This window comes from Vulpes vulpes, chromosome 3, assembly GCF_048418805.1.
Source record: "Vulpes vulpes isolate BD-2025 chromosome 3, VulVul3, whole genome shotgun sequence".
Classification (NCBI taxonomy): domain Eukaryota; kingdom Metazoa; phylum Chordata; class Mammalia; order Carnivora; family Canidae; genus Vulpes; species Vulpes vulpes.
In genome coordinates, this window is record NC_132782.1 from 76410922 (window position 1) to 76433701 (window position 22780).

At 43.5% G+C, this 22780-nt stretch overlaps 1 protein-coding gene across 13 annotated transcripts in view; it reads left to right on the forward strand.

Annotated features, from left to right (window-relative positions):
• The window catches only part of CALN1 (calneuron 1), a 544567-nt gene that overhangs the window by 336808 nt on the left and 184979 nt on the right, over nt 1-22780 (forward strand). For all 13 annotated transcript variants that reach the window (XM_072752791.1, XM_072752802.1, XM_072752797.1 and 10 more), the window contains one exon: nt 14394-14506. In XM_072752791.1, coding sequence (XP_072608892.1) covers nt 14394-14506 — 113 coding nt within the window. The remainder of the gene's footprint in view (nt 1-14393; nt 14507-22780) is intronic.

Below are 22780 nucleotides of genomic sequence, written 5' to 3' on the forward strand. Positions count from 1 at the left end.
TCCTACTGAGCCCACCAGGTGCCCTGAAAGGCTTTTTAAATATCTTGCTAAAGTTGTATAGGTTTCTTCATATGAGTCCTAAATATCACTTTCAAGTTTACTACTGGTTATTTTGCCCTTTCTATGTGATTATAAAGATTTTTCTCTTTGGATAATGGCCATTTGTTCTATTATGTGTTTGACCACAGCCAGTTAACCATTGCTGGCTTTGTGATTAACACTGGGCCTCAGATTTAGATAGCATGCAGACCCCAGCCAGCTCAGGCCTGGCTGGTGCACCCTCAGTATAACCTCTCCTGGTGTCTGCTTGCTGATTTAGGCCATGAAATAATAAGACCCATCTTGTAAGTGTACCTTGGTGGTTAAGTGAATTAATTCATGTAATTCTGAGCACTCATCTTGTTCTACTCTTTCTTCAGAATTGCTGTCCTTCTCAGGTGAAGTACCTCCTGCTCTAAGCTCTCCTTAGCTCTCCACACTTACCACCCACTATTCCAGTGTGTCTGAGAATTTGTGTCTTTGGAAATCAAGCTTCTTACTTCCTGAGAGGCTTTGTGTTCTCTGATTTCACTCTTTGAGAGCTCATATCTCCTTCCTTTCTGTTTTCTTTCTCCTCTTAAATCTTCCCCCTCCCATTGCAGTTCAGGGGTAGTTAAGTGCCCTGAAGGCTGTTGGGTCCTCTCCCTCTTGTCACCACACCTCCATGAAGTGAACTGCAGTTTCTTTGTCTGCCTATAGTTTTCTGCCCTCCCTCTCTGCCAGAGGCCTCTTGGGCAGTGAGAAATGCACTGGTTAGAGGGGAGAGTCCCATGATTTCTATCTTGTGGCAGAGCAGAGAACAGGTGTCTCTCTTCCACTCATGCTCTAGGTAGAAGCCCCTGCTCCCAGGAGCAGGGAGATCCCAGCCAATAGACCAGATTTTCCCCCCAGTGTTTGGAAGTCAATGAAGTCAGGAACCACCCACCAACCTGCTGGAGTGAACAGGCATGGCCCTTGCCCCAGAGGCCTCACAGGTGAGGCAGGCAGACCTTCTCCAACCTCCCTCCACCTTCCCTCTGCGCTCCCCACCTGCCCAAGCCTGTGCCTACAGCAAAGGGGACTTGCCAGGAGGCTGGCGGGAGAATGACTTAGGAGCTCCTGCTGCTGCCTTCTCCAGAAGCCCTTTGGCTCTTCTTTTCTGTTAAAAGATCTAAATGGTTACTGCTGCCACACAAAAAAACTATTGATTTTCTAAATGTTTGTCTATACCTAGCCACTGTTACTACACTCTCCAGAATGACAGTTGTGTATTTTGTTTTTTCTAGACAATCATACTGTCCTCCCAATGGTAATCATCTTGTTTTCTCTATTCTCGTGGTCATATTTTTTACTTCTATTTCACACCATATTGTTGGCCAGCATATTGGGAACAATTAGCATACGAATGATAGCAAGCATCCTGGGCCCTTGGTTATCTGAGTGGGGATTCTTCACATGTATGAGGATGTCTGCTATTGTCTTAAGATAGATCACTCTTACTTTTTTCAGTAAGTATTATTCTTTGCCAAGTTTAAAAAGTCCTGAATGAATATTGTATTTTATTCAGATCCATAGAGATTAGCACTTTTAAAATTGTATCTATTGATTTGATTTATCATATTCATTGATTTCCCTGATATTAAACTGTATTCAAGTCTTAGAGTAATCTGTACCCAGCTATGATAAGCTGTGCTTTTAGTATATTTTAAATTAGATTTTCTAGTTCAGGCTTTAGGATCTTTACATGTGTCCATAAGTGAAGTTTATCAGTTGTTTTCCTTTTGTGTATTTTGGCATCAAAGTTACATTGACTTTTCCTCTTTTGCTTTATCCTGGAACAGTTTATATGACATGAGCAATATTATTTCTCAACAACATGTAAAAACTAATGAAATTATTCCTATTTGAAAAGCTTTTCAGGTATTTTATTAGGATTGCTTTATAATTTCATAAATTTTATTCCATTTCTTTTCAATCTTTTCTTAAAGCAGTACTGACAAATTACCCTTTTTAATAAAAGCACTAGCTTCACACACAAAAGACTCCACCAAAAAACTGCTAGAACTGATAAATGAATTCAGGAAAGTTGCAGGATATGAATTCAACATACAGAAATCTGTTGCATTTCTTTTTTAAAAAATATTTTTAATTTTTTTTTTGAGAGAGAAAATGCATGAATGGGGGTGAGGAGGGGAGGGACAGAGGGAGAGAGACACAAGAAGACTCTTCACTGAACAAGGAGCCTGACACGGGGCTCCATCCCAGGGTATTAAGATCATGACCTGATCTGGAGGTAGAAAACCGACTGAGCCACCCAGGTGCCCCAACATCTGTTGCATTTCTATACACCAATAATGAAAGAGAAATATAAGGAATCAATCTCACTTACATTTGCACAAAAAATGGTAAGAGACCTAGGAATAAACCAAACCAAAGATATGAAAAACCTGTACTCTAAAAACTATAAAGCACCGATGAAAGAAATTGAAGATGACACAAGAAAGGGAAAGACATCCCATGTCCATGGATTAGAAGAGCAAATATTAAGATGTCTATATTGTCCAAAGCAGTCTACACATCTAATGCAATCCCTATAAAAATACCCACAGCATTTTTCACAGAGCTAGAACATACAGTTCTAAAATCTGTATGGAACCACCAAGACTCTGAATAGCCAAAGTGACTTTGAAAAAGAAAAGCAAAGATGGAGGTACCACAATTCAAGATTCTAAGTTATATTATAAAACCATAGTGATCAAAACAGTGTGGTACTGGTGCAAGAATAGACACAAAAATCAATAGAACAGAATGAAAATCCCAGAAATAAACCCAAAACTATATGGTCAATTAATCTTCCACAAAGCAGGAAAGACTATCCAATGGAAAAAAGACAGTATCTTCAAAAAATGGTGTTGGAAAAAAAAATGGTGTTGGGAGGTGCCTGGGTGGCTCAGTTGCTTAAGCCTCTGACTTTGGTTTTGGCTCAGGTCATGATTCAGTGTTGTAAGATCAAGTCCCGAGTCGGACTCTGTGCTCAGAGAAGAGTCTCCTGGAGATTCTCTTCCTCTACCTCCCTTGCCTCTCTCTCTCTCAGATAAATAAAACTTTTTTTTTTTTAAACGTTGTTAGGGGACACCTGGGTGGCTCAGTGGTTGAGCATTTGCCTTTGGCTCAGGCCATGATCCTGGGGTCTGGGGATTGAGTCCCAAATCAGGCTCTCCACACAGAGCCTGCTTCTCCCTCTGCCTGTGTCTCTCTCATGAATAAATAAATAAAATCTTAAAAAAGATATTGTTAGGAAAACTGGACAGCAACACAGACATATGAGACTGGATCACTTTCTTACACCATACATAAAAATTCAAGTAAAAACAACAAAATGCTTTAAAAAGCACTAGTTTCAAAAAGTTTCTGTTAAAAATGTATTAACTTTATAAAAAGAATTTCATAATTTTTGTTTCTTCTATATTTTTTGCTAGATATCTTTTCTCGATTGTAATTTTATTTGAATTTTTCTATATTTGATATACCAGTAATTTATATGTTTTATACAGAATTTGCTCTTCTCTTTTTTATATTTTGAGAGGCGTAGTGTTTGTTTGCTGCAGCATTCAGTATATGGATGATGACTTAGTTATTGCAGCTGAATTGCTTAAATTATCATTCTGGAAGCCAACATGGCCTAAGGCAAAAATGTTGTGGAGTCAAGATCAACCAGGGTTCAAGCCTAGGTTTTTGTGACAATCAATGGAACAATCTTGTGTGTTGACATTATCTGGACCTCCTTCATGCCTTCGTGATTGAGGACACCTATCTCTACCTTTCAGTGTTTTAAGAGAGAAATAAATGAGGCCCCTTAGCAATGTGCCTCGCCTGCAGTTGGTAACAATTAATAGCAACTATTATTAAGTTTTGTCTACTTGATCTATTTCTTAACTGATGGTATATCAGATAGTCTTCTCTCTCTTAGCTCAGGAAAATGTCTTGTTATGATACTGTTGAGTATTCTCATGCTTTTCTTTCTTATGAAATTCAAGTCTCCAATTTCTTTCATTTTTATCATTTTCTCTTTCATCATTTTATTTCTCTCTTATTTTTCTCTTTATTTAGAGTAAGTTAGGGCTGTTAGATTATTCATACAGTTGTCTCTGCAATCGCACCCCCCATAATATATTTTCCAAATATCATGTTTGCCTACATAAAATGAATATACTAATATGCTACTTTTAAATAACACACAGAGGAGTGTACTAAGTGGAAGTGTATTAAGTAAAACATTCATACTATGCAGGTTTTGGCTTTCTCAGTACACAGTGACCTTTCTTTTCTGCCCTTTCCAGTTTATGCACCCTGCTCTTTCTTATTTATCATACTGTATGTAGGCACTACTCCACTAATTTATTTTATTTTATTTGTCCACTAATATATTTTAGACTTTATAACACATACCCCCAAAACCAGAAGTTAAAAAGAAAGAATACAAATATATATGGATGAAGCATGTAATATTTTTTCTGACCCCACAGATGTTCTTGAACATCCTTTGCTTTCCTCTCACATTGGAGACCACTGTCCTAGATCATATCAAATTTCTCTTCTTTTTATTTCTGCAAAATTTCCTTTTTCATAGCAGATGCACATTAGTGGTTCCTTGTCTCTCTTCCCAGCTGAACAAATTTCTAGATGGTGTTGTCTTCCAAGTTCATACACTTGACTTTCTTACTTTGCTATGGTCAATTGATAGTTCCCATTCGAATGTAAAGTGTAAATAAAAGCATATTTTTCTATTTTCATGTTCCTGTATTATATAGTATATGTAAAAACTTTTTGCTTAGTGTTCAGCTCCCATGGGAAATGGGCTTTCCAGATGCTGAGATGCTGGGTTGCTGGAGGCAGGCGCACTGCTCTGGGTTGTCTGGGCCTCAGTTCTGCTTTTACCAATGAAGTGATAATGGGATGGTTCAGGAACTAGGAACCTGGATGGCTCAGTGGATTAAGCATCCGCCTTCAGCTTAGGTCATGATCTCAGGGTCCTGGGACTGAGCCTGGCATCAGGCTCCCCACTCAGTGGGGAGTCCACTTCTCCCTCTCCGTTTGCTCCTCCCCCTCCTCATTCTCTCTCTCTCTCTCTCTCTCTCTCTCTCAAATAAATAAAAAAATCTTTTAAAAAAAGGAACTAGGAGAGCTTGATGGATATGAAATTCCATGGATAGAAATAGTGAATCAAGAGACAGTGCTAGTCCTGTCAAAATAATGGCTGAGCCATGGTGCTGCACAGAGTTAAAGCATATCAGATTGAGGAAGGCCCTACCTGTGTCACCAGCAGATGTAATATCTATGATAGGAACTCTGAACCATAAGAATCCAGCATCTTTTCCTACTCAAGGTGGAACGTTGAGTTTGATAAATTTCTGTGACTTTGGCTCACTGACTCAAGAACTTAGAATGAAGGTGGAGATGAGTGCAGAAAGGGGCTAACAGCTCCACATCACTTGCCATCAGGGAAATACAAATCAAAACCACAATTATGGGGAAAATAACAAGACAGGAAACAACAAATGTTGGAGAGGATGCGGAGAAAGAGGAACCCTCTTGCACTGTTGGTGGGAATGCAAACTGATGCAGCCACTCTGGAAAACTGTATGGAGATTCCTCAAAGCGTTAAAAATAGAGCTACCCTATGACCCAGCAATTGCTCTACTGGGAATATACCCCAAAGATACAGATGCAGTGAAACAGCAGGACACCTGCACCCCAATGTTCATAGCAGCAATGTCCACAACAGCCATACTGTGGAAGGAGCCTCGGTGTCCATCGAAAGATGAATGGGTAAAGAAGATGTGGTCTATGTATACAAGGGAATATTACTCAGCCATCAGAAATGACAAATACCCACCATTTGCTTCAACGTGGATGGGTTGAATGGAGGGTATTAGGCTGAGAGAAGTAAGTCAATCGGAGAAGGACAAACATTATATGGTCTCATTCATATGGGGAATATAAGACATAGTGAAAGAGATTATAGGGGAAAGGAGGGGAACTGAGTGGGAAAAATTAGAGAGGGAGACAAACCATGAGAGGCTTCTGACTGGGAAACAAACAAAGGGTTGCAGAAGGGGAGGTGGGGGGGGGATGGGGTAAGTAGGTGACAGGCACTAAGGAAGGCCCTTGAGAGGATGAGCACTGGATGTTAATACGATATGTTGTCAAATTGAATTTAAATAAAATATTTAAAAAATAATATGATTTGAAATAAAAAAAAGAATGGGGCTAACACAGTGGGCTATCCTTAAAAAGTCATGCTTGCAAGGTTAACCCTTGGGTAGCATCTGGGAAATTGGATTTGGGAAGGTATTCCTTCATACCTAGAATGGATCAAGAGTGGCTCACTGTGCCCAAACTCTTTGTATATACAATAGAGTTGATGCCAAACATCTGCTTTCCTTCTGGGAATCTTGAATTTTAGTACATGCGAGGCACAGAGCCTACATGACCAGCCCCTGGTAAAAACCCTGAACCTGGGACTCTAAGGAGCTTTCCCTTTAGACAGGATTTCACACAAGTTGCCACTACTGAATGCTGGGGGAGTTAATAAGGATGTTCTGTTGACTTCACTGGGAGAGGATTCTGGAAGCTTGTTCCTGGTTTCCTCCAGACCTCACCCCATGCGTCTTTCCTTCCTGATGATTGTGCTTTATATTCTGTTGGCAGTAATAAATCATAGTCAACAGTAGAACTATATGTTGTCCTCAGAGTCCTCTTAGCAAGCCATTGAACTTGGGGGTGGGTCTTGAGATCTCCAGTAATCTCCTCTTCCCAGCAGGTTGCTGCTCCTGAGCCCCTTCTATGTAAGAATTCAGATGCTGTTGTTGGGGTCAGGGCACAGGTTTTTCCACCACCACCCCCAGGTCCAGTAATCAGCCACACGATGTCCCTTTCTCAGCAGTCACCCTAGACGGCCCTCTGTGGCATTTCATGTCACTGGAGACTAACTACCTGCCCATTATTGAACACACCCCTTGATTTCCAGATCCTCCCTCTCTCTTTCTTGGTTCTACTTTCTGGCTCTTCCTTCCCAGTTCCCTTATCCTCCTCCCTCTTATGTAGAGATACAGAAAAGGTACTCTTCTGTTTCTGTTTTAAGTCCCCAAACACAGAAGCAGTACAGTAAGTGCCAAGTTTCCCAGGAGCCCACTGTTCTTCGTGTATTAGCCCAGGCTCCTAGAACAAAATATCACAGATGGGGGGCTTAAAGAACAGAAGCTTATTTCTCTTTCTTCTCAGATGATAGAGATCAAGGTGCCTGGCAGGATGGGTTTCTGGCAGGAACCCTGTCCTCGCCTTATAGATGGCTGCCTTCCTGTTGGGTCTTCACATGGCCCTTCCCCTGTGCATGTTCTCCTGGCACCTCTTCCTCTTCCTCTTCCTCTTCTCTCTCTCTCTCTCTCTCTTTAAGATTTTTTATTTATTCATGAGAGACACAGAGAGAGGCAGAGACACAGGCAGAAGGAGAAGCAGGCTCCCTGCAGGGACCAGGACCCCCATGATCCTGGGCCAAAGGCAGATGTACAACCACTGAGCCACCCAGGTGCCCTCCTCTTCCTCTTCTTGTAAGGATATTAGTCCCATTGGATTAGAGCCCACCTTTATGCCTCATTTAACCTTAGTTACTTCCTTAAAGGCCCTATCTCCTAATTCAGTCCTATTGGGGGTTAGGGTTGCAATGTATGAGTTTTGGGGGGATACAGTTCAGTCCCTAAAACTTTATAAGAGGTTGAGTTTGAAGTGTTAGGCAAAAGAATTTCATTATTTCATTGGAGAGAATTGATGGTGGGCTCTGGGCTTTCTGTAACCTTCTTAGAGTGGGAAGAAGGTTTGATCTAAAGATGTAAAGTTTGATCTAAAGATGTTTCCAAAGAGCCATTTATAGAGCTTGACCTGTGTTACTGGATTTAAAGAATGTAGGGGCTGGTGTTTGCACCACATATGAGGAGTGGACCAAGAAGGCATAAGAGAGCCTATCTCCTCTCTGTATCTCCACCAACACTGGGCAGTATTCTTTCTAGAAGTATTGGCTAATTTGAGAGGCAAAATGGTACCTCAGTGATGCTTGATTAGCTTCTCATGATGGCCAGAGAGGGTGGTATTAATTAATTACTAATTAATTAATATCTCAAAGGTGAAATTGAATTAGTTAATTTCGAGGGTGGAATTTTAGATGCCTCTATCCTGTATTTTTATGAAAATATTAATCCAAATAGGAAAATATACTCTCCTTGATCCCCTTTTTAATTCAGATCATAGCATTCATACTGAACGGTTCTGCACCTTGCTTTTTTTCACTTGAGAATCTATCTTGAAGATCTTAGCAATCTTTCCATAGATCTTGAAGACTTCTATTTAAAAAAAATTTTTAAAGATCTATTTATTTACTTTAGAGAAAGATGAGAGCAAGCACGTGTGGAAAGAGCAGAGGGAGAGGGAGAGAGAATTTCAAGCCAACCCTGTCCTGAGTGTGGAGCCTGATGCCGGGCTTGATCTCATGTCCCTGAGGTCACGACCTGAGCCCAAGGCAAGAGTCAGATGCCCAACCGACTGCATCACTCAGATGCCCCAGATCCTGAACACTTTTAGATCTATGTTTGTAGCTTTTAGGCACTCATCTTCCAACCTGCCAGCACCTCAAAATCAGCATTTCCCAAAGACCTGCTCTCCCTGATTTTTTTCATTTTTCCTAATTAGCCCCCCAGTCTGCCCAATATCCCAGACTCAAACTTCAAGGTCACTGTTGCCTCTTCCCTGCCTGTCCTTCCAAATCTTGTTGGTTGCACCAGAAATGTCCTTTCCCTGGATCCAGTGTTCCCCACACCCCCCCTTCTACCCTGGCCCAGCCTTCTTCTACTGTCTTACGGAATGCCCCTTCCTAAGCCACCGCTGCCCCTTCCAGCCAGCTCCATTACCGCTGATTGCCCCTTTCAGCTTCTTAGAATCCTTCTCCCCCTTTTAAGGTTCACTTTAGGCTCACTGCCAAGCCCTTGAGAATTTCTTAACTCGAGCCTTTGCTCCTGCGCTGGTCCTGTCTTGGTACATCACTTTGAAATCAGTCAAAGTCAGTCACTTAATTTTGTCCTGGGGTAACAGACTGCAAGCTCCTGGAAGGTAAGCTGTGCCTTATTGGTCTGTCTGTTGCCCCATAAGACACGGCCCACTCACCTGGTCCTTTACAGGTGTGCTTTTGGAATGTAGTTGATTGATTGGATTTGAGTCTCAGAAGTTTTTGTCCTTCTCCTAACCTGTCTCTTTTTCCTGTATATTCCTTTCCTTCTTCTTGACAGTGATTTTTATTATTGTTTCACGTCATTGTGAATGTTTCAGCTGGCTGGTCCTAATGAATGCTGTGTAGTCCTGGTCTTCCCACAGCTTCCTGCCCTAGTTCAAGTGCTTTAGTGTGATTTACATGGCAGTGGGAGCAACAGGACGGTCCTTAGCAGGTTAGCTTCCTGCACTCCTTCCTAAGTGGATCATGGTATTTGGCAGCTTAAGGAGGGAAGGATAAGGCCTGGTAGGAGTGAATGCCACTCTCACCTCCTACAATCACTTGCTTGCTTGAGATTTGTAAACAACCACATGGAGTTTTGCATTCAGGGTCTGTCACATTCCATGAAATGGGGTGGGTCTGGGAAGCTGCCCACCTTTGTCTCTGGGGCATGAGAATCCAGAATGGCAGTCAGGTACCATGTTAGGCCTGGGCAAGCCTCACTTATTAGAGCAATTTTTTTAGTGGAAGAGGTTTCAGATGCCTGCAGAGTTGTATGTGAGAGGCTTGGGTCCCCTGGGAATTGACTGTCCAAGGAGAATTACCAAAGACCCTGCCTGCAGGCAGAATGGCAACTTGTGGGAAAAACGGCCTTTAGGCAATGGTCGTTTATATTAAAGCCCCTGAAGACCATCTCACCCAATTTCCCACTAAATTCCTTCCTAAGTGGCAAGATAGGAAGACATATTAAACTCTCAAAGTTTGCAGACACATACAAGCCTGTGCTGGGACTAACGCCAGCATCTTATGCACAGGGGAGCTGGTACACCGGGGAGGCCGGCATCAGAGGTCCGGAGCTGAGTCCCCTTGCTGGCACACACGAGCTGTGTAGCCATGATCTTGTTACTTTTAACCCCTTCCCACCTCCGTTGTCTCTCGGATACAGTGTGCCAGAGGAGAATCTGTTCCTATTGCTGGGGTAGAATCAGATAAGATGATAAATGAAAGCTCTGAGCTTTTAGCTCTGGCATTTAGCATGTGTTAAATAAATCCTTCCGATTACTTATTAAGATTCTTCTAAATGATTAAGAAAGGCCTCTAGTGGTTGACCTGAGGCCCAACAGCTAGACCAGAGGGAGCAATTTATATTTCATTTTGCCTCTATGTCCCAGGCAGCCATTGCACTCCCCTGCCAGGTAATGCTGGGGTCCAGAGAAAGAGTGTTCCAGACAGAGCCCATCTGTGACCCTGCTTCACCAGAGGCCCAGGTGTCTGCCCACAGTTTGTCCAAGTGTAGACACAGTGGAATCCCAGTTCTGTTCCCCATGTGAGTTTCTGCAGGCTACTGAACCTCTCTGTGCCACAGTTTTCCCACCTGTAAAATGGGCCACTGGAAGGCTTCCATGAACTGGCGTGTGGTGTGTGCCCACCACTGCGTGAGTGCTCAGTAAAAGGTAGATAGTTTGATCGTCATCAGACTTTCCAGACCTGCTTCTACCTGGAATGGTTTTCGTGTAAGGGACTTAATGTAAAACCTCCCTTTGAGGTTCTGTCTGTCTCACTTCTTCTGGGATGGATGGGGTCAGGGGGTGGGGACATGAAGACACCCTTCTGGGAGCAGTGTAGATAACTCATGAGATGTTCCCAGTTCTGTTTGGCCATTAAACTAGGATCTGTTGAAGAGAGCTTTTTATTTTTCTAGTCTAAATCTGAATAGAAGCTTGTGCTACTGGTTGGACTGGGGTTGAGCTGTGTATTGGGGTGAGGAGTCTTCATTTACAGCAGGTTTGCAGAGAATGTTCTCTGTACACACACACTCAGGAGCTGGAGCTGAGCACATCCTAAGAGAGGTGTGGGGTCCCACCTAGACTATTTCTGCAACTGTGGGCCTGCGGGAATCTATCTCCCTTTGCTCTATAACAGTAAAAAAAAAAAAGGCAGGGGGCTCATATTTTGATCCCCCAAAATCTGAGGTTCCACATGTCCTTTATTAAATAGCACAAAGCAAATTCTCCCACAAACTGGACCTCCTCTAAGTCACAGAAAGTCTGTGCCAAACCACCTGTCCTCCTGCACTGCAATTGGCATTGCCCATGGGACCCTGAGCTCTCCTTCCCCAGAATTTTCTCTCTGGCCAAGGGTTGGAGTAGTGAATGGGATGCTCCCCTCATGAGGTCCATCATTTCTGCTTGTCAGCTTTGGGCGTGGTGTTCTCAGCCAAGGGCACCATCTGTGAACACTCCCTGGTGACTTTGACAGCAGCTGCACTTAGACCCTTGAAATACACCAGTTCTACACCGCTGCACTCCCATCACTCTAGGGGGAGCTTTCAGAGAGGGGAGTGCTCTCCCTCCTCCTATCTGGAAGGTGGACTGTCCAAAGACAGTAGCCCTGTTCTCCTGGCTCTGAGAATCAGGTGCTCTGCTACCTTCTATGGACCACCCCTATTAGACTCCAGGTGAGAGACAGCAGTACTCACTGCACCAGGGCCAAGAGTTTGAGTGACACAGCTTGGTGGATATATTTTAGTTAAGGTCTCATTAGGGCTTCCTAAAAAGTGATCCATGCCCTTGAGCTTCCCAGCCTTTGTGAACTGTTAGATGTTGCCATGGGTGACAGACAATTGGAACGATGCTCACTGCTTACAGAACACCATTCCAGAGGGAGGGCTGGGGAAGGAGATCTATAGTCCTTGGGCCATCTTCTTGTCCAGTGTTTCTGGACCTCTCTCTTCTTCCTCTTCTCCTCCATGTCCCTCTCCTTCTTTTGCAGAGCCACCTCACCACCAGGAGCATTTGTTTCCCTAGTTGCCTTGTCCCATGAAATTTTAATAGCGCAGATATGTTGTATATCTGTTTATGTACTGTGGCCCAAGGAGGGCCACAAACCATTGTAATATCGAGATTGTTTGTCTCCTAGGAATCCATTTTCACCTCATCAAGGGTGATAACTATTTCTCTAGAGAATGCATATTCTAGTCTGAGACCTTCGGGCCATCTAGCCCCGAATGAGCGGGGGCGATTTGGGGTGAGCAGAGGGTCAATACAAGTGTTTAACAAGCGTGCTCTATCTGAAACTTGGAGCTACATAGAACTAGCTCAGTGTGAATGCCAGGAACGGTGGGCTTTTCTTTTCCTACAGCTTCCAATTTCCTGCTTTCACAAATACTGGATGACTATTTTGGGGTAAATGTATCAGTCTGCATTTAAGAGAGTTTCCTTGCCTTGTATTTTTGGTAAAAAAAAAAGTAGTTATAGGTCAAAAGGCATCAGAATGTTACAGCATCTTAAATTACTGTCAATCAGTATCCGGGAGGAGTGGACCAAGAAGGCATAAGAGAGCCTATCTCCTCTCTGTATCTCCACCAACACTGGGCAGTATTCTTTCTAGAAGTATTGGCTAATTTGAGAGGCAAAATGGTACCTCAGTGATGCTTGATTAGCTTCTCATGATGGCCAGAGAGGGTGGTATTAATTAATTACTAATTAATTAATATTTCAAAGGTGAAATTGAATTAGTTAATTTCGAGGGTGGAATTTTAGATGCCTCTATCCTGTTGAATAGTGAGAGGAAAACCAGTGTCCTCCAATAGCCCAGTGACTGCCCCATCCATTTGCTGCTAAATTTTCCTTTCCTACTGACTCGTCACTCCTCTCCTACCCCTTTGGATTTTTTTAATTTTTAATCTACACTGCAGTGTGTTTCTGGACTTCTTTTTCTGAATTACTGGCATCTTGATGATGACATCTGCTCAGCTTTTTGAAACAGGTTTTGAATGAGAGCTCTTTGAAGGTAGTTGCACTCTGGGAGTGGATTGATGTGTGCACACTTTGGCAAACTCATGTGTAGACACCTGGGCCATCTGCACCAGTTGGGCTAACATGTGGTGAGCTCTTGGGGGAGACGCCCTCTTGAGCAGTTCTAAGGGTGCAGAATGCCACACTGATGAGTCACCGAGGCACAGGCAGGACTTTGAAGGTCTGTTTTTATCTAAGTTGGCTCAAGTTCACCTTACTGGTCAATATCATGAAAGATGTGGAACTGGGCAAAGGAAAAACAAGCCAGAGATATCATTCGTTCATTGCATGAGTATGTACAAAGTGCTTGCCATCATGTGGAATATACAAAGAAGTTTCAAACTGGGTCCCTGACCTTGCAGAACTTACAAAGCAGGTGGGAAATAGGTACACAGGTCAGTGACTGAGATACAGGCTCATAAGTTCTAGGACTGATGCACATGAAGGTAGATGGAGAACAACTCTGTCTAGTGAGATGAGGGTCAGAAAGAAAAATAAAAAGAGAACATTATATTTAAGTTCCATCTTAGAGAATGAGATGACATTCATTAGGCAGACAAGTCGGGGAAGGCATCCTGGATGGAAGGAACAGCATGTACCAGAGGCATGAAGTTCTGAAAAAGCATGGCATTTTGTGCAGAGGTGGGGAGTAAAAGGCAGCGAAAGGGGTTTGAACACCATCCTGAAGCGATTTCCTTATTTTGATCAAAGATACCATTAAGGTTTATAAAGCACGATCAGTTATGCTTTGGGGGGAATAAACTACTGTATGGGAGACAGAGTGGAGGTGAGAGTGTGAGAGCAGATAGCCACTCCACTGGTAAGGTTGTAATTTTAATTCGGTGCATTGATTCTTGCAGACATTTCCCACCATGATGGTGATTGAATTAACAAGGAAGAAAGAGCAAGCGCAGGCTTGGAAGAGGTGAAAGACGTGATGTCTCAGTTTATGTGTGGGTGACAAGGATGAGGAGGTGTGGATGACGCTGCAATCTCTATGAAATTTACAGCTGGGCAAATTGAGGCCGGACGGTACAGCAGGTGTGAGGGTGGCCACTTGAGTGAGCGGTGCTGGTCGGGCACGGAGGTATAGACCTACTGGCAAATAGTTAGGCATATGTGTTACTGAATGTACCAATATTGCCAGTTTTTTGTTCTCCCCCTTGGTATTTTAAGAATGTTGGACAATTTTCAGTAAAGCTGCCAGCTCTTCATTGGTTGAGGTCACGCCAAGGGGAAAAGCGTGATGATGTTTATTTCATTGGGCGTAGTAGGTCAATTTCAACAACATTTCAACTCACATTTATATTTTCTCCTTCCAGGGGATGGCCAGGTGGACTTTGATGAATTCATGACAATTCTTGGGCCCAAACTGGTGTCTTCAGAAGGTCGCGATGGTTTTCTTGGAAATACAATAGATAGCATATTCTGGCAGGTGAGTATGAATTTTTAAAAAAATCAAATTTGACAGTAAACATGTGCCTGAGACTAACTTTTGACTCTGAATTGTTGAGCTTCTGTTCAGCGTGTGAAGATCTCTTCTGAGCTAGAGTGACATATGTTCCTAGAACTGGATGTGGAAGTAGAGGTCCATACTAGATCCTCTGAACAAAGTGTCAAAACTATACTCATTTAAAGTTAGGCTGAGCTAACTATCTCCTTATATAACCAGAAACAGTTATCCATTTTGGAGGAAATATACTCCACTTCTGATACACAAAAGTTTTTTTCCTGGGGGCACTTAGAAAGTACACTGTTGGGACTGCCTGAGCCCTGTTCTATCCCTGGTTCCAAGATATCCTTGTTGAGAGGAAGGCCAGGTTGCCTCATGTGTTTAGATCCTATCAATATCCTTTTTCTTAATAGGACAGAATAGTTTTATCTAAGAGTTTGTGTTAGATGCTTCTCAATTTGTTCCTATTTCTATCTCGTAAGATCTCTTAAGACATTTCAAATATTTACATTCAAATTGTTAAGGTGCTACAAATCATTTTGATATTCGTTCTTTAGTCTTAATAGGTGACTATCAGTTCATGATTATGGAATTTGGGCAATGGGTTGTGAACCACTATTTTTAAAATTTGAGTGAAATAATTTGTCAAGTTAAATTGAATTGTTGGTTATACATGTAAAGCATCACTCCAGTATAGTGCAGTTTCTTTAATTTTTGATGTGTTTTTTTTTCTTAACCAAAGATAATTCTCTAATCTAGGTAAACATTACAGTTGACATGTATCTCTAGTCTTATTCTGCTACCTATCTTGCATGTAACCAACAAGCACTTGGTAAGAACACATTACATGCCTTATAGTCTGTCACTGGGTGTTTCACAAAAGACATTGAAAACATAATCTTGGCTATTTAAGAGTTTGGCTGGGGAAACACTTTTAAGAGAGAAAAAACAGAAGAGATTCTTGGTGTGATGGTTACCAGACTAATCTCTCGAAGCCTGGGACCTCATGGTTAGCATCCTCAGCACCTCGCACATTATATACACTAGACTCTCAATAACTATTTTTTGAATAGAATGAATAGCAGTTCCAGAAGGGAGACAAATGTGGTCTTGAGGGGTCAGATAAGACTTCAGGAAATGGGAACACTTGCTTCAAACTTTGAGATATGGCAGGGAGTGACGAAGAGATAAAAAAGGAGTTCCAGGCTTGTCGCGATGGGTTTGAATAGAGTGGAGGCCATAAGCACAGGGTAATCATTGACCATGATGAAGGTTTAGTCTGCCAGGCTTTGCTGGCAGAAAGGTTTTAGGACATGAGCAAAGAGAAGACTTGAGATGATCCCAAGGTCCCTGAATGGCAGGGGTAGGGTCATGGAAAAAAGAAGTCTTTGTGTGGATTTGAATTCTAAGTTGGCCATGTTGACTGTAAGATGAGGGTCCAAAAACTAAGAGAGGGAGGCAAGTCCATGGCTAGATGCATGCAGGGATGGACCCCAGATGAGAGCCCAGGGCTGGAAATCCAGATTTATTATCCATCAGAGCTGGTGCATGAAATCATAGGCAAGGATGAGCTCACCAAGAAAAGCTGCATAAATGCAGATGAACAGAGAGGCAGGACCTGGCTCTGGAGGACATCCAGGGTCAGGGGAGAGTGACACACAAGAATGTGTCCTGAAACTGCCTCCCCAAACTGTGGTTATGATCGGCCCTGCCCTTCCCCAGAGAAGGACTTCCGTGGTTCTACTTGCCATGTGATGAGAATATTTCACTGCTTATGTAACCCTTCAGGTGTGACTCAATACTTGGAAGGACATACAGGTAGGGGCCTTTGGCAGAAAGGGAAAATGAACCCACAGTTAAGAAGATGGGGAAACATTGTTTCTCACCAACTGTGTTCCAGCCCAAACAGATCCACTCTGGATAAACATTTGGGAGCTCTTTCTCTGCCTGATTTATTTCGTCTCGCTTGTGCTTTATTCCCCACTCTCGGTGCTCTTTCTACCCTTTGCCTCTGCCTTCATGGCCCCCTGTAGTCTGGAATAATGCTACCTGCCTTCTGGGCTCTGAGCATTCTTCCTGGCCCTGGAGGCCAAGGAGCTCTAGGTACTTAACCTCCACCTTAAGTAGAAGCCTCGTATATCTTCCAGATGCTTCATAGTAGAACATCTACACAGCAAGGAGATATTTCTCCCTATATCTTGACTGCCTCTACCATAATTCGGACATGCTATTATGTCCACAAAGTCTCTGTTTTTGCCTTTTTAGAGACCCTCTTTCTCACCTGGGGAGACAAACAGGATGGGGAAAAGCAAATAAAGGGGGAAAATGCCATTCTGAAGTATTTAAATGAATGCAGGGACACAAGGCCTCCATGGCAGTGGTTTGTCCTGCTGGTCCTCATGCAGCTCAGAATTTTATGACTAGCAAAGGAGAACAGAGACATCTATCAATTCTCAGTAGTCAGCTGTACCCTCCCACACTGCATCCCCCCCCCCATCTATGCCAAAACAGCATGAATAAATTATACTTAAAACGTCCAGAGCATCCAGTTCTTCCTGGAAAAAAAAGTTCACATTCCCAGTGCTTGAGTGATTTTTTTCAGGTTTAAAAGAAGGCTCTGTGTGTGTGCGTGAATGTTCGTATATGCATGCATATGTGTGTGTGTTTCCTTTGCTACAGTGGTTGAAGATTTATAGAAGAAAAGTCGCGGAATGAGGTCTTTCTGCCTCTGAACAGACAGGGGCATATTGATATCGGGAGGTACTGATACTCCAGTGGGAGAAGATGGTTTACTTAAGACACTCTGATGAGGCTGCTCACCAGGGACAAATTCAGTTTCTTGTAGATACAGATAGGATGTTATACTTAGCAGGGCACGTGAGTGACCTATTTGCTGCAAAATATATTCGCTGTAGCTTGTGATGTAGAACAACAATAAAGATGTATGGCATCATGGTTCCTGTGGGTCAGGAATCGGAAAGCAGCCAAGTGAGTGGTCCTTGCTCGGCGTCATGAGGTTGCAGTTAAGATGCTGGCTGGGGCAGTGGTCATTTGAAGGCTTGACTTGGGGCTAGAGGAAGTGCTTCAAGGTAGCTCACCCATGTGGCTGGCAAGGTGATGAGGGCTATTGGCAGGAGGCCTCAGGTCCTTGCCACATGGATCCCCCAGCCCCTGTAGTGTTGCTTGAGTATCTTTATGATGTGGCAGCTGGCTTCCCTCTGAACAAATGATGCAAGAGAGCACAAGACAGAAGCTATGGTGTCATTTCTGGCCTCCCCTTGTAAGTCAAACCCCATCATTTCTGGAATACCTTCTTGGGTACGTAGCCCATCCCCATTTGGTGGGGGAGAGGAACACCTCCTGGTGAATACCCAGAGGCAGCTGTCCTGAGGGCCCATTTTGGAGACTGGCTACCACAAAGGGGGAAGGCTCTATAATCTGCTTCAGCTTCTGGCCCGACGTTGGCCCCACTGCCTTGGCTTTCCCCAGCCTTTGGTTCCTTCTTACCTCAGAGGAAAACTGTGGCTGTTTTCTGTGTTCTCAGAAGTGATCCTAGAAGGCACTAGGCTCTTCTTGCTAATTATTTTTTTTATTTGTAAAGATTTTATTTATTTATTCACAATAGACACAGGGAGAGAGAGACACAGGCAGAGGGAGAAGCAGGCTCCCTGTGGGGGGAGCCCAGTGCGGAACTCGATCCCAGGACCCCGGGATCATGCCCTGAGCCGAAGGCAGAGGCTCCACTGCTGAGCCCCCAGGTGCCCCTCCTCTTGCTAATTAAATCATCCTCCTGTGCTCCCTGCTCACCTGCGTTATAGCCCACAGTGCCAAGAGGAAAATAAAAGCAACTGGGATCTGCAACAACAGCTATTCATCCATTGGTACTTATCCCAAAAGTCAGGAGCCCCTGGCTCTTTGCAGGAAGTTGGTATCAGTGAAGGTGGGGTGGAATTGGCTACTAACGCAGCCTCCTTCCTGAGGAGGAGGGTCTGAGGGCCATACCCCAGGGTCTCTGCCCTCCCAGGGTACGAAGCCCTCTGGGGTGAGGTTCCCAGATGTCTTGGCAGCCAGTTCAGAGCCTCTCCCTTATGTGGCAGGTAATAACTGCTGGAAATTTTTATTATATTCTTGCCCTTTGTTCATCAGGTTTCTGTGTGTTTGCCACTACTGCAAGTGACATTCTTGGGAAGGAAATGCAAAGGGGTGTTTGAAGTCAGCCTTAGGACTTGGCGTGTGTTGACCATGGAGAGGAGGAAATGGAAGGGCTGAAGGGGGCTAGGGCTCAGGATGGGATGGTTTTCATGTTCAGTGCTTTGGGTTGATTGCACCTGCAGGGAAGTGGGGTCCTCAGAGTCACTACTGTTCTGCCATTCATTGGTGCTCCACACCCTGACTCCACTTGCACCCAAGAAGGGGGGTCCTTAATACAGGAGATGGCCCTGCTGGAAGGGGACAGAGCCCTGTTTCTGCATCACAGGCTTACCTGAGTCACCACAGCAACCCTTTGTCTGCCTTGACTTCCCTGGAGCCTCCAGCACCGTGCAGCGCTGTTCTGCAGCAAGATTGCGGATAGCAGGCAATAGAGAGGATCATGGTGAGGATCATGGCAGATGGAACAGCTCTTACAGCCCGGGGGTCCAGCCAACATTTCTGTCAGACTCCTCCCTCTGAAGAAAGAGAGATAAGTCCCGTATTGGCTGGGAGAGCTGAGATTTGTCTTACTGGAAGGTGTAGGTAAAACACCTAAGGCTCCTTTGCTACCGATTTTTATCGTATCACAACCAAACCTGATGCATTAAGACCTCATGAGTTTAGACTTTCTGTCTTAAGGAATAAAACACATAAATATCTAAGCAAATGAATCGGTTCACTGGATGCTGCGGGGTGCATGGGAGCGCATCTGAGGCTAGAGGTCAAGAAACAGGAAACTCACATGGGCTCCCTGGTTTTTGTGCATGCTCCAGAGTATTGGCTGAATGTCCCGAGCCTTGCTTGCCTATGCATGTGCAAGCTGGTCACCGTCATAGCTCGTTTATCTCACAGCTGTGTGCAATATCCAAGACACTGAATTATCCTCACATAAAAATGTGTGGGACACCCACCCCCGGATTTGGTCCACATCAAGTACTGCCATGCTGACTTCTCCCAACTGCAGGCCTGCTCGGCTTCATTTCCAGCTGTCCACTCCTCTCCATCTGGTGGGAGAATACACAGCAGATGTAGTCAGATCCCTACAGCTGCTCCCCAGGAATCTCTCCAGGCTTGGCCTCTGTCCCTCCATCCCAGACCCTTGCTCTGGTCTCATGTCTTCCATGGCTTTCCATTTCTACTATGGTCCGACTCCTGATTGCTGACCTGTGCTCTGATCCAAAGGCCACTCCTTACTGGCCCGGGGCCCAGGGTTTTTGCTTAGGCCATGTATGTGCTGGTCCCAGGGATACAGCTGAGACGAGCAGGGCACTGTGCTTAAAATTCTTGACTCATGGGCAATTGAAAGCACTTGATGTTCCATGCTCATGACATATGAAAGGAGCACTACACAAAGCTACATTATGATCCGGATCTTTTATGCATAAAAGTACGGGAAAGAAATATATCAAAATGTTAACAGTGATCTGTCATGTGTGGTAGGATGATGAGCGATCCCATCTTTCTGTATTTTCCAAAATCTCGACAGCGGGCATGAGTTAATTCTAACATCAGAGAAAGAAAATTAAAGGAAAGAAAATGAAATTCCTAGCAAGTTAAGACCCTATTAAATATCTATAATTCAGGGGCATCTGGGTGGCTGAGTGTTTGAGCATCTGCCTTCAGCTCAGGTCATGACCCCGGGATCCTGGGATCAAGTCCCACATCGAGCTCCCTGCATCGAGCCTGCTTCTCCCTCTGCCTCTGTCTCTGCCTCTCTCTCTGTGTCTCTCATGAATAGATAAATAAAATATTTAAAAAATATATCTATAATTTTTTCATCTGTAAAACTGGAGATTACCTGGCCCATGAGGCTGACTGTTGGTAAAACTTGCAGGGCAAGCAAGCAAACAAATAAACAACAATAACAACAACAACAAAAAAAAAAACAGAAGAAATCATAGTCCATCATGTGAGGTATTTGTTGCAGGGGGCCAAGGCCTAGAAAACACTGAGATCTTCACTGTCTTAACATTAAGAATAAATTGCACTGCAGGAGGCTGAGTCTCTCTTCACATCAAATCTGGCACCAACAGGATCTTTCTCCCCCCAGTATTTTGTCAATGTGCCACTCTATCAGAGTTTTGGATCTAAAAACTGCTGCTCCCTAGATCTTAATCATCGAACAGAACCTAAATAGCTTTCAGAAGCGGTGCCCATCACAAGGCCCATTAGATTGACAGCTAGTGCTTGAATTCCCAAAGTGATTTCACTTGTGAAATATGGAGTATGGAAAGCATTAGCATCATCAGCAGAAGTCCTGAAGTGTGGTTCCTGAACCAGCAGCACCAGCATCACCTGGAACCTGTTAGAAACGCAAATGTTAGGGTCCCACCACTCACTGAATTGGAAAGTCGGGGGGGCGGGGGTCCAGCAGCCTGGGTTTCAGTGAGCCCTGCAGATGACTCTGACGCTCACTCTGGTTTGAAAGCCACTGAAATTTCAGGGAGCCTGGCATCTGGTCCCACTTACTGGTCTGAGCCAGACCTTTGTAGTTGGTGTTTCTCATATTTATCCATATTCATAAGTGTTAGTCTATAGGTTTTAACTGTTTTTAAAAGGTGGAGAAATCATATGTCAATAGGTAACTAGTTACCTAAGTAGGAAATGCCTTTCTAAGGGTTAACACAATGGAAGGATCATAAATAAAAGTATTAAAGTGGGGCACCTGGGTGGCTCAGTAGCTTAAGCATCCAACTCTTGATTTCAGCTCAGAGCATGATCTCAGGGTCATGAGATCGAGCCCTGCATCAGGCTCTGTGCTCAGTGCAAAGTCCGCTTGAGAGTCTCCCTCCCCCTGCCCACTCGCTCACTTTCTCTCTCAAATAAAATAAGTAAAATATTTTTAAAAGTATTAAACTATTAAATTGGGGGGGTTTTTTGGTCATTTGTCAGTTTATTTAAAAATTAAGAACAAGACAATAATTTAGTAGAAGTACCACTGGGTGGGGAAGAGAGGGTGAGAAAGGAGATGCTGGAGGCAGGTTCATTCTCTGTACAGAGATGCAGGGAAAATTTCACATAGCTTTCAAGACTGCCTGGTGAAAGAAAAAAAAAAAAAGGAAGGGGGAGTTAAATAGGTCCCAATACTTGTTACTGCTCTTTATCAAAATAGTACACATACCTGCACAAATAAAATCGCAAAAACAGTGTTGCCACCTTTTCAAGAAAACAAAACAAAAATCAGTGATTTCTTTTTCCTCTTTGTTTTTAAAAAGTCATCGTCATCTTTTTAAACTACTAATTGAAAGAATTTTCAGGGACGCCTGGGTGGCTCAGCATTTGAGCATCTGCCTTTGGCTCAGGTCATGATCCCACGGTCCCACTCTCCCGTGCAGAGCCTGCTTCTCCCTCTGCCTATGTCTCTGCCTTTCGCTCCCTCTATGTCTTGAATAATAAGTAAACTCTTTTTAAAAAAAAAAAAATTTCAAAATGGAACAGGAAAAATATGGCAATGGACAAAATAAAGCATATGTGAAGAACATTGCTAAAGCAATCTGAAAACATCTTAATAGACAAATAGAATAAGGAATAACATACAGGGAATCCCCTGGTGGCTCAGTGGTTTGGCGCCTGCCTTCAGCACAGGTCGTGATCCTAGAGACCCGGGATGGAGACCCACATCAGGCTCCCTGCATGGAGCCTGCTTCTCCCTCTGCCTGTGTCTCTGCCTCCCCGCCTCCTGTGTCTCTCATGAATAAATAAATAAAATATTTAAAAAACAAAACCATACAATTGGTCAATGCAGTAATTCTGACGATGTTCATTGTTATGGATTGGGATAAAGGCTAATGGCATTTTTTTCTTTATCCTTATTTCTATTTCCTGAAATTTCTACATTAAGCTATCTGATCTATTCTGTTATTAGTCAGTGAAATTAACAAAACCTCAAGTTAACAGAATCATATTATGAAACAACTATTTTCAGTGGTAAAATAGTGGAGTTCCTAATAGACATGCCCATTGTCTTGGTAAACAAAGTGCAAAGTTGGTAGAAGAGTATAAAAGCATATAATCAAAATTGCAGCCATCAACCACCAGAAGGGAAAACGCATGGAGGCATCTGAT